This window comes from Vombatus ursinus, unplaced genomic scaffold (genome assembly GCF_900497805.2).
Source record: "Vombatus ursinus unplaced genomic scaffold, bare-nosed wombat genome assembly UNPS02003292.1, whole genome shotgun sequence".
Classification (NCBI taxonomy): Eukaryota; Metazoa; Chordata; class Mammalia; order Diprotodontia; family Vombatidae; genus Vombatus; species Vombatus ursinus.
The window spans coordinates 6,444,070-6,456,030 of NW_020943070.1; the positions used below are offsets into that span (position 1 = coordinate 6,444,070).

The 11,961-nt window shown below is 56.2% G+C and overlaps 1 protein-coding gene across 8 annotated transcripts in view; it reads right to left on the reverse strand.

Annotated features, from left to right (window-relative positions):
• Positions 1 to 856: 856 nt before the first annotated feature.
• Positions 857 to 11,961, reverse strand: part of TOM1 (target of myb1 membrane trafficking protein) — a 55,300-nt gene continuing 44,195 nt past the window's right edge. For 2 of the 8 annotated variants that reach the window (XM_027872793.1, XM_027872857.1), the window contains 6 exons: positions 8,310 to 8,385; positions 5,913 to 5,966; positions 4,007 to 4,066; positions 3,406 to 3,636; positions 2,434 to 2,476; positions 857 to 2,030 (listed from right to left, as the gene is read on the reverse strand). In XM_027872793.1, coding sequence (XP_027728594.1) covers positions 1,894 to 2,030; positions 2,434 to 2,476; positions 3,406 to 3,636; positions 4,007 to 4,066; positions 5,913 to 5,966; positions 8,310 to 8,385 — 601 coding nt within the window. In that variant the 3' untranslated portion in view covers positions 857 to 1,893. The remainder of the gene's footprint in view (positions 2,031 to 2,433; positions 2,477 to 3,405; positions 3,637 to 4,006; positions 4,067 to 5,912; positions 5,967 to 8,309; positions 8,386 to 11,961) is intronic. The other 6 variants (XM_027872803.1, XM_027872813.1, XM_027872830.1 and 3 more) reach the window with 6 other exon arrangements.

Genomic DNA, 11,961 nt, shown 5'->3' on the forward strand with positions numbered 1-11,961 from the left:
GCAGAAATGACAATTGGTAACTGAGTGATTTGCCATGATTCAGTGCTTTGCCATTGGCTTTGCTGCTTCAAGTTGAAGAACCAGGCCAGGGTCTCACTGGGAGGTCTGCTGCTTAGAACACGAGCTCTGCGAGAGGAGAGGCTGCCTGATTTTTCTATTTATGTCCTCAGCAACTAGCACAGTGCTTGGCATACAGTAAGTGCTTAATAAGTGCTTTTCTCATACATGTCAGTGTTTGTAAACTTGTGTTAGGGGCTCAAGGGATCTTGGAGGCTCCTACCCAAAGCAAGAAACTCCTCCACGGTATTCCCTGCAGGAGCTCCACTTGCACACCTCCAGTGATGGGGGACTCAGTACCCACTCCACTTTGCAAGTACTCAGTGGAAGCTACTTACCGTCTCCCTCAGCTTTTCCATTCTCTTCTGCTGTGACAGTCATGCTGAAGGGGTCAAGCACCATGAGTTCTGATGTGAAGGACCGGGCTGGGGGAGGAGGAGGGCATGGACAGGAGCTGGGGGTAGTAGCAAGTCAGTGGGTGCTGAAGGTGCTGGGGCTGGGGAGGCCTGGGCGGGCTCTGAGGGCCATGCCACATCTCCCAGAGGCCCGGATGTCCCTACCAGCTCTGTGACCCGGGACAGAGGGTCTCCAAGGCTCGTCCTGGGCATGAGGAAGCCTGGCTGGTGCACTGCTGGGGGCATGATGGTGTCATGCTCGAGGGACCTCTGGGGGATGCTTGGAACTCTCCCGAACAGCTCTGGCTCACTCCCCAACCCTTTTGCCACTGTCTGGGGGGTCTTTGCACTGTCCAGCTCCAGGTTTCCCCTCCTAGGACTGAGCCAACAAAGGGCCGGAGGCATTGCTTTTCCACCTTTAATATGGATACACAAAAGGCCAATCTCCCAGTTACATGGACACCTCTGGGTCAGCCCAGCCATGCCCTGCCCAGTTAGGGCCTCATTTCCTCCCACATGCGTGTTCTCCGCTGCTGAAGAGACTGCCTGGTCATGAGGTCTTGCCCTGATGTTAACTCCCATTCCCCAGGAAGAGAGGGGACACGGGTGGGTGGGGTGGGTGGGAGGGGTGTCATGAGCAGGGAGCTCTAAGGCACAGCTGTCAGACCTGGCCTGGGGGGCTGAGGAGAGACCAGGCTCACCCCTGCTTGCTCTGCTGATGGAGCCTCAGTCCCATTTGTGCGCTCTGGTACCTGGACTTTGTGCAGCTAGAAAGGGGCCCATGTGGGCTTCTCATTCTGAGGGCCTGGGGACAGCCTGGGAAGGGAGGAACTGGAACCTTGTGCAGCATTCCTGGGGGTCGGCAGGAAGGGGGACTGATTGTCCAAGGGCTGGATCTTGGAGAAACGTCATAAACCTGACGGGATGTTTAGGGGAACAACATGGACCCCCCCCATCCTTGTGGGCGAGCTGGGTCTGGGATCCTCAGACAGGACTGAGAACTCAAACTACGGGCCGGGTGGGCAGAGAAGGCCACCCTGGGGAGAGGTACATGGAGGAGAGTTGCCCTGAGAGAGGAGGAGACCACAGTAGGTCGACAGAAGCAGTCAGCCTAGAGGTGGAGACTACGGAAACGGCGGGCGTTGAGTTGTGCCACAAACCCTCAGCAGAGGTAGTGGTTGGAGGGGGAGGGGAGGGAAGAGGCCAGAAGACAGCCGAGCACCCTGCCCTCCCGCTATGGGCCATCCACCCCGACCCTCTGCACGTCCCGGCCCAGCCCAAGCTACCTCCTGGGATAAAAGCTAACAAACCACCCAAAGCAGCCTAATGGCTGAGGCTGGAGGAGAGGCCCAGCAGGACCTCCCTGTCCTGACCCCGGCCTAGCAGGTAAAAGGAAAGGGGCCTCCAGTCCCCTTGGGTGCAGTGCCCTCGAACTCAGGGCTCACAAGGCAAAGAGGGAGTCATCGTCTTTGTCCTTCCTCTTCTGGGGGGCAGAGCTGGGTGATCCTTCTGGAGGGCTGGGGAGCGTGGGGAGCCTCTCGGCGGCCTTTGCCCGTTCTTCCAGGAATTTGTCAAATTCTTTGATGGAAAGAAAGAGAGGAGAGTTAGGATGGCCAGAATACAGCAGATGGAGTGTCTACTGCCAGGGAGAGGGTTACACCGGCTCCAGAGGGCCGAGGAGGATCACAGAGCCATTGCCTCCCAGTAGAGAGGCGGTGGTTAGAAGGGATCAGTGTGTCGGTTTGCTTTTGCCTAATGGTTCTTCTTTATTACAAGGGAGGCTTCTACTTGGAGAGGGGTGTTAGCATTGGAAAAGGGCAGCAACGCCCCAAAAAGCATCAATAAAACTTTTTCTTAAAATAAAGGGAGACGGGGGTAAAGTTTGTTTATTGTAAACCACGGAGTTTCCTTACAAGAAACAAGATGCTTATGTGGGCGTGCCAAGAAAGGAGGGGGGGAGGAGAGGAGGAAAGGAGACCACTACCTTCGCTGGTGACCCCTTTGGAATCCTCCGCTTCATTTCCCTGGGGAAGAAGGAAAAGGATCATGGGATCATGCCCAGCCCGAGGAGCCGGATTTACTCGAAGTCACAAAGGAAGTGGGGGCAGAGCTGGGACGTGGCCTCTCTCTCTGCCTCTAGGGTCAAACCCTGCCACACAGACACGGAGAGAGGCCCCCATGGCATCCCCACCGAGCTGGCATCCATCTCCTTCCTGGAGACCTTCAGTGCTGAGGGCCTCACGGCCCTCAGTCCCTCGGGTAGCCTTCACTGATATCCAGGATAACGAACGGTGGGGGAGAGGAGGCGGAGACCTCCTCCAGAGGCGTTCCACGAGTTTGGATCGTGGGCCGTCCAAGGCCTCTTTGGCTTCACGCTCAGAGTCCTTCACAGGCCCGGCCCAGCCTCCCTCTCCAGCCTCCTCGGATCCTTCCTCTCTCTTTCTCGCTCATCACGGGCCCTCTCCCGCCTCTGTGACTTTGCATGACGGGCCAGGAATGGCCTCCCTCCTCACCCCCACGTGTGGAATCCCTCAAGCAACAGCTGTGTGAAGCCTTTCCCAACCCTCCCCCACCCCACCTTCTCTCCCTAAGGGCCGTGTGCAGATCTGCATTTATTCAGGTTCCGTTCCTATAGATACTTGTCGCCCCCATTGGAATGTAAGTCCACCCAGGGACTGTTTCGCTCTTTGTGCTTTGTAGCTGACTGACTGGTCAAGAGAAGAGGGATGTGATGGATTGGGACAGGGCAGGAGATGGGCTCGCCATCCCCCCCAGCCAAGACCCCAAGGCTGACTTCACCAGGGGAGGAGGGAGCCTTAGCCCCGGAAAGCCCTGGAAGTCTGGGTGCGAGCAATGCCGGTGGCTCTGCTCCTTTCCCCACCTTCTCTCAGAATCTTGAAGTTGGGGGGGGACCTAGGGGCTCTCTATTCCAAATCATACACGAACGACATACCTGACCTGACGGGCCCCTGGCCTGGGCTGGGAGAGGGGAGGGGCCCACTGCCCCTGTCCCTTTCTGGACATCTTGAGCTGTTAGGAAATTTCCCCTTCCCTGGAGCTGAAATCTGCCCCTCGCATAGTCCAAGTGGCCCCTTATGGTTGGGCCGCTGACCTCCTCCCTTGGAGGGGGGCTCCCAACGCTGTCTGCATGTCTCCTTATGTCCCTGGGCCTCAGTTTCCTCAGCTTTAAAAGGAGGGGTGGGATTAGACGGGCCCTTCTCCCTCGCTTCCAGTCTTCTTCCACTTCTCTGCCCTCCACACCCATGCCAGGCAGCTACGTTGGCCTTCTCTCTGTCCTTGGCCCAGCCCTTCCACTGCCCAGCTCTGATCTAGCATCCTAGAAGCCCCCTCCTCAGGCTCCCCGGCTCTTCCTGCTCTGCCTGCACATCCTTTCATGGGGGAAGGGTGAGGGGTGCTGGTGGTCCTGCCTCCCTAGCTGAGGCCCTGGCTCCTTGTCTGCTCCCCCGAGGGACCAGTACGGGCGTGAGCCAGTCTCATCAGGCTTTGCTGCCCATGACGCTTGGGGCCTTACTCAGGGCCTGGGGGCTACTCACCACATCGGTGGAAAGCCACTGTTCAATGTCCTCCATGAGGGAGGCCTGAGTGATGGGGATCTGGAAGGCAAGTAGAGAGACGCGTGAGTATGAGCCGTACGAGCCACGGTGCCCAGAGGGGGCCGCCTGCCTGCAGCATGGTGGGTGACTCAGGAAGCACCTTCCATGGTCAGAGCCTGGGGTCAAGAGCGAGGAAGGCTGGGCCCAGGCTTGGCTCCCCTGTGTGCTGGCCAGGTGGCCCCGGGGCAAGCCCATGGCCTGAGACTCAGAGCGCTTTTGGAGAGCTCCTGGCTCCAGCCAGCCAGTTGTTTGTCCTTTGTTTTTGAAGAGGCCCCAAGACATCATAAGGGTGCCCAACCAGATTAAGAAGTGGCCGGGAAGTGTTTAAGAAAATAAATAAAAACACAACACAATGTTAGTTTGTGGTCGGTACCGCTGGACTGGAGGGTAAGTGACCTGTCCAGGGTCCCACAGCCAGGACGTGTCAAAGGCTGGGCTTGAACCTGAGTCCTGGCTTGGTGGGTTCAGGTTCACAGGAGGGCTCTGGAGTTCCTCCTCCAGCTCACATCGTTACAGGATGGAGTCTGGCAAGATCATGACAGTGAATGGGGCGGGGCTTCTGGGCTTCCCATGGACAGCTGGGCCTGGGGAGTCTTGAGACAGACAGTGAGCAGCAGCCCAAGCCTCATGTGGGCCAGCGGTGAAGACCCCTCCTAGTCCAGGGGTGCTCCCTTGGGGCTGAGGGGCTCGAGCCCCCACACTGACTGAGGCTCGCGTCCAATGCCCACCCCTCCTCTGCTGCCGGCCCTCTGATGGGGCACCATGGACCAACCCCTGCCTTCCCGTATCTGCCTCTGAAGGCTCAGAGCTCACAACAGAGCCTTATGAGAGGCCAGAAGGGACGGCAGCGTCACGATCAAGAAAAACTGGCTAGCCTGATGTCCATGGCCAGCGGCTGCTGCATGGGGTCCTGGCTGCCAGACAGACAGCAAGGGAGTCTGAAAGGGCTGGTCTGTCTTCATAAACCATGGCCAGGACATAATGGGAGGAGAGGGGGAAAGAGGGATAGGGATGAAGAGAGGGAGGGAAGGAAGAGAGGACAATGATAGAGAGGAAGGGGGAGAGGCAAAGTGGGGGACAGAGGGAGGGAACAAGGGGGAGAAGAAGATGAGATGAAGAAGAAGAAAGGGGGAGGAGGGGGGAGGAGGGGGGGAGGAGAGAGAGAACATGGATTGGGATGGGGAGGGCAAGTGAGAGAAGGAGAGAAGGAAAAAAAGAAGAAGAGAGAAGAATGGAGAGGGGAAGAGAGATACAGGCAGAGGGCAAGGGGGAAGGAGAGACAGAGGATGGAGAGGTAGTGATGAATGGACAGAGACAGCAAGAGACGTAGAGAGAAAGGGAGAGGGAGGGGCAGGGAGAGAGTCACAGAGAGAGAGAGATTGTTTCCACCCCCGGCACTCATCCCCTCCAGGGGCCATCAGCCCAGAATGGTTCAGAAAACTTCCCAGGGCAGAAGGCACAAAGGACCAGAGCCAAGCAGCAGGGGCCCCCCGGGCACCATCACCACCGTGGCCCTTCCAGCCCTGCTCTACTTGAAAGCCCAGCCCAGGGAGAAAGCTCTCCCCAGGCCTGTTCCCAGGCAGCCTAGGCCAAGGGCCTAACCCTGAGGAAGCGCCAGATGCCCGGGGCTATCGAGGCAGAAGCAGAAGGGAGAGCCCGACCCAGCTGCAGCAAAGTGACCAGCGGCCCGAGCCCTTGGGCAGCCTGCACCCGCCTTCCCAGGCTGGCAGAGAAGCACGTGGGGACTCTTGCAGCCCAGGCATGCCCAGACAAGGGGAGGCCCCTGTGGGCTCACTGTCCCCTTGCTGCTTCTCCCTTGTCCTGGGCTCCCCTGGCCCGGCCTCACCATTCCCTGATTCGCCATCCAGGCGCTGAGGGCCTCCTCACTGCTGCCTTCCATCTAGTTGAGAAAATGTTAGGAATGAAGGCTACGGCAAACAGGGCAGACGCAGGACACTGGGGTCCCCAGGAAGGCCAGGTCTTCTCCTATGGGGAGACTGATTCAAGACACCTTACTGTTTTTTAAGGAACAGAGGGAAGAAAGAGGGCTGCTCCATCCCCTGGCCCCCCTGTTACAGAGAGCCTCTCATGCTCTGAATGAGCGTCTTGGTCCAAGGATCCAAATGGCTCCAAGAGAATGGGCCTGAGAAGTGAGCTCATAAGCTTCTGGGGTGCAGTAAGTGAAATTCGGGGGCTTGTAGGCTCTGACTGGAGCCCAGGGGTCATTTTGTGCAGTCTCCTGCTCTAGGGAGGAATCTCTTTTCACAATTCCCATGAGTGATTATGGACAAACTCTCTGCTTGAATACTTTCAGTGACGGGATGCTCACCACCTTTTGAAGAGCTATCACCCCCCCTTCTCCCCCTGCAAAAATCGCTAATATAATTTCCTTTTGGACATTATTAGGGTCCTTCAAACAGGAATGGTAACACAAGCTTCATTCACAAATAGTAATAATGACTGAGATTCTTCCTTTTTGGAAATCTGTCATGCCCACTATGACCCCGCTCCCACCCCCAACTGCCAAGACACTGGGTGTACTCCAGTCCCCTCAGGGTTTGAACCATGTGTCTGGGTCACTGATCGCATTCAATTCTGGACATTATCTATTATGTCGGAGCCAGCTGTGTGACTCTGGGCAAGTCACTGACCTTCTCTGAGTCTCAGTTTCCTCATTTGTAAAAATAGAGAGCGCTCGTCTGGGAAGTGCCTGCCCTTAGAGAGTGTGACATGGGAGGGATCGGGACAAGTCACTGTCGGCACTGCTTTCTAATCATTTCATGTGTGACGGGAGGGGATGGGGTGGGGGGACAGTATAGCACAGTGGACAGCTCACTGGCCTAGAACTCAGGGGGTCTGAGGCCAAATCTGTGCTGTACTTCTGGCCAGCCAGTCCAGGGCCTCAGTTTCCTCCTTTGAGAAACGGGGGCAGGCCTGGGGCTCAGCTCCCTCCTCTGTCAAATGAGGCTGTTGGGCCAGATGTGGCCTCAAAGGTCCCTTCCAGCTGTGACGGTCCATGAAAAGCCTCATTCTTATGACCATCCCAAGGACAGGCCTTTACTGGGGTTGGAAACAGACCCCAAGTCCACCAAAGACTAATAAAGCAATGAAACAGACCCCAAGTCCACCAAAGACTAATAAAGCAATGCCCCCCTCTCCTAGCGTTTTCTTGCAAATGCCCCTCGCCCCCTGCCACCCCTCCTCCCTCCATCCACCCCTGACATCTGTGAACTCCTGCTTGGCTGTTTGCTGGAGCTCTTGGGACACAGAGCGGGAAAGGGCCCCAGGGGCCCCACAATTTTGTAGGGGCAGAACCTGAAGCCCAGTGAGGGAAAGCAACTTAGATCCTGGGTCCAGAGGGCAAAGGGACTTGTCCAAGGTCAGACAGGCACTAAGCAGGATTTGAACCCAAGTCCTCTGCCTCTGAGTAGAGCCTATCACTAAAAACCCACTGGGCCTCCAGGTGGTATAGTGGCTAGTGTGGCAGTCAGGAAGACCTGAGTTCAAATCCTGCCTTGGATGCTTACTAGCTGTGTGGCCCTGGGCAAGTCACCGAATGTCTCACGTACTCTGCCATGATGCTTCTCCGCTGGGTCCTGCCACCAATGAGCTGTATTACCTTGGAAAAAGTGCTTCCCCTCTCTGGTTTCCATTTCCTTCTTTATAAAATGAAAGGGCTGGCCTAGCTGACCCTGGTGTCCCATGCATCCTTGGCCCATTCCCTGGATGGTGAATTGAGTTGAGCTAACCCCGTCTCCCTTCCCAGTATCCCCCACTTGAAACCAGCAAACATGCCTCAGTCTGCTTTCTGAGTGAGCTGTGGCTGGGACACAGAAAGCGGGGGTCTGCCTGGAGTCTGAGTGCGGCCCACGTAAAGGTGTGCTTGGCACCTGCATGTCCAACCCTGAGTTCTGGCCCAAAGCTTCCTCACAGGACCCTAGGTTTAGGGACAGAATTCCAGGAACTGAGGAGGTCCCTGAATCGAATCTTCCCATTTTAAAGATGAGGAAACTGAGGCCTAGAGAGCTGAAGGGATTCATTCAGGGTTAGTGTCTTGCTGACTCCAAGGCCAGAGCTCTCCCCACTCTGCCATCCTGCCTCGCTGGGTAAGCCTGGGCGAGTAGCCTGTGACCACTGAGCCATGAGTACACCAGCACCTGTGGGCAAGGACTGTTTGGGTTTTGTGTCTGTACCCAGTGGCAGGTTGGTCTGGGTGCGAGTGGTGGGCACTTCCCAGACTTACCGCTCCAGTGCTCTGTTGCCGGGCATCCAGGGCTCCCGCCAGTCCGTCCTTAGCCTGGGGCGCTTCATACTTGACTCTGAAAGAGACAAATGTGGTGGTTCAGGATAAAGCTAAGCCAAGGATGGGAAACATGGGTGACAAGAAGGCGCTGCAGAGTCCCCCAGTGTCTCAGCCAAGGGAAGACCCATGCATGTCTCCCTGGGCCTCATCTCCTTCCTCTGCAAAACGGAACCTGGCTCAGTCCTCACCCACTGGGATGTCTGTAAGGCCAGGGCTGGAGGCAGGCAGACCCAAGTCTCAATCCTGCCCCAGACACTTAGCTGTGAGACCCCAGGCAAGTCCCTTCTCTCCCAGCCTTGGTTTCCTCATCTGTAAAATGGGGATAAAGACTGTGCCAACCATCCAGGGCTGTTGGAAGGAGTCGAGGAGACAATATTCATAAAGCACTTTGCAAACCTTAGTGTCATGGGGGGCCGGAAGGGGCGGGAGGGAGCCATGGAGGAGGCTTCCACCCAGGCCATCTTGCCGGTAGCCACTCCTGCCCCAACCTCTCTACATCCCGCTCTGGGAAGAGCGATCCCATCAGCTCTGCCCTCGTCCCTGGGCAGGGTACCACAGCTGATGATCTGTGGGCTCCCTGGGACTCCTCCAGGCCACCAGGCCCCTCTATGGTTTCCCCTGTTAGAGTGTAAACTCCTTGAGGGCAGGGCCTACCTTTTGTTTTGTCTCCAGAACCTAGTACAGTGACTGGCACATTAATAAATGCTCATCAATTAATTAATGAGGCTGCAAGCTGCCACCCAGAGCCTCATGTTCACCAAAGAAACCACTAACAGGACATCAGTCCTGGGGACCCTTGACCTCTGGACCCCAATTCTCCCATTCAGGCTCCGTCAGTGACAAGCGCCTTTAAACCACGGAGCCTCCTCTCCAGGGCGAGCTCAGACGCCACCTGAACCAAGTGGAGCCAGCCCGCCTGGCCTGGAGGAAGCCAAGTGGGAAGGCGGCCGCCTCTAGCCCCAGAATGGGATGCCCATTCATGGAATGTCCCAGAGGAGAATCGCACAGGCTGGGAAGGCACAGGGGCCGCATTCCGCAACTGTGGGGGGTGTGCCGTTACTGGTGAGGATGCTATCAGAACTCTGAGTAGAGGACGAGTCACAGGACGATGGTAGGGACCTCCGGGCTCACTGGATCCACAGAGGTCATGTGGCTTGTCCAGGGTCACCCAGGTAATCAAGCCCAGACCTCACCCTCACGATGTCATCGGTCCTCTTTGAGAATGAAGGACAAACAACAATAGGGAAGTGTCGAACCTCGGTCTTCTGCCTCATATCCAGCCCTGCTGCCCCTCAGCCCACCATCCACAAAAGAGCCCAGGGGAGTTAGGTCTTCTCATTCCGCACATTCTGGTGGCCAACGTAGGATGTTATCCCCACTGAGGCTGCTAGGGGGCGCCACAGCACCGAGAGTGCCTGGCGTCAGGAAGACCCGAGTTCAAATTCAGACTCTTGATAACTACTAGCTGGGTGGCCCTGGGCAAGTCACTTAGTCCTGTGTGCCTCAGTTCCTCATCTACAGAATGGGGGTCATGATAACATCCACCTCCCAGTGTTGGAAAGCGTTTAGCACGTAGTAGGCACTACATAAATGCTCATTTCTTTCCGTTTCTTTCCCCTCTCCCCTGCTCCTGGTCCAGTCCCACGCATTCTTCCTCCATTTCATCGGCCTTATCTACATTATCTGCCTCATCAGCACCGCCCCATTGGGATGATGCGGATGGCCCTGGCTTGGACCCTGCCCTCAGGATGACCTCAGTGATCCTGGACAGCTCTGGGGGCAGGACTCAGGGACCCAGGACGGCTGAGGCAGACGGAGCAGAGGACTGGACGTGGACGCAGGAGGACCTGGGCTCAGACCTCATGGCGGATGCTGATTTGATCTGTGGCTGTGGGCAAGCCACTCACCTCAGTTTCCTCATCTGTAAACGCCAACAACCTCAGGCTCAAAGGCAGGGCTGTATGTGGAGGTCTTAGCTAACTCTTAGGTGACAGATAAAATGTCATCTAGATTGTTATTAGGACCCAGAAGGCAGCAAGAGGCCAGCCAGTACGCTGTCTGTCAGTCACTCAATAAACATTTGTTAAGCACCTTCTATGTGCTAGGAGCTGGGGATGCAGAAAGAGGCAAGAGACAGTCCCTGGCCTCAAGAAGCTCACAGTCTCACCCAAGCAAATATATATAAACAAGCTACAGAAAGGAGAATTAAGAGGGATAGGGAAAAGTTTCCAGTAGAAGGTGGGATTTGAGCTGGGACATAACCCTACAAAAGCCCTGAGAGGCAGGTGCTATTATTATCCCCATTTTACAGATGAGGGAACTGAGGCAGAGGAAAACGAAGCCATCTGCCTGGGGTCACCCAGCTAGGAAGCACGTTAGACACAAGATTCTAAACCACATCTTCCTGCCTAGAGTCCAGCCCTGGGAGACAAGGCAGCCTCACCTGGGAGTTCCCAAAGGAATGACAACATCGCTCTAAGTCCTATCATTGTTTTTGTCATGACTGACTCCCAGGACACAGAGTGACGCCCATTTTCCTTCCTCCACAGCCCAGTGAAGTGAGTCACTCCATTCTTTTGGCAGCATGAAGGGGGAGTCTGGGTCCAAGCCTCTCCAGACTCAGACGGAGTCCAGAGAATGCAACCAAGGCTGAGAAAGGTGGGGAGCCTGGCGCAGGCCGGGAGGCAGCCTAGACCTCATTCCAGTGGCCAGGAAAATGAGGGAAGACAGACACTGTTGTGTCTCAGAGCTAGGCCCCGGGGGGAGCCAGGGCGTAACCAGGGGGTGGGGCAGAGGCCTTGTAACTTCCCTGATCTCAGGGAACCCAAGTCTGGAGGGCACCTGGCAGATAAAGGCAGACCTCATCCAGCGCCCAGAGCAGGAAATGGCCCAGTTCTGGGCAGGCGGGCCAGGTGGGCTGTGATTGACCCACATGAGCCTCTGGACACCTACGCTGGGGGGGGGGGGGCAGCAACCGAAAGCTCAGTGAGTGACCCCATGACTTCCAGATCAAGCTAAACACTCTCCTGGCTCGTAGGCACAGCTGAGTTTACTCTGGCCTTAAAGGGGCCTTGCAAATGAGTTTTCCCAAATTCCTAGCCCACATCTCTCAAGGTCATTAAGAAGGAACTCACCAAAGAAACATTGCTGGGATTCTTGCTGCCTGCCCTAACACCCACCATGCATCTTACTTTTGGGATGTCAGTTAGGCAAGTCCCAACCTCTCTGGGCCTCAGTTTCCTCATCTGTCAAATGTGAGTACTAGAAACAACTGGCCAAGCCACTGAGGCTCAGCTCGTTTTAGAGAAGATAAAAGGGAGGCTGAGCTGGCACGTCTAGCCCAGGGCTCTTCCTACTACACCACACTTCCTCCAGTCCTGACACAGAAATAGAGACCCACAGACAATGCCTGCAGACCCCCATGCTGAAAGGGTTGCAGGACTTGCCTTCCCTTTAGAAAGGCAGACATCAGTTCACTAAGAAGCACACCTACTGTGTGCCTCACACCCCTCACTGTTCACCAGGAGGCACACCTACTGTGCACCCTGCATCTCTCGCTGTTCACCAAGAAGCACACCTACTGTGTGCCTCG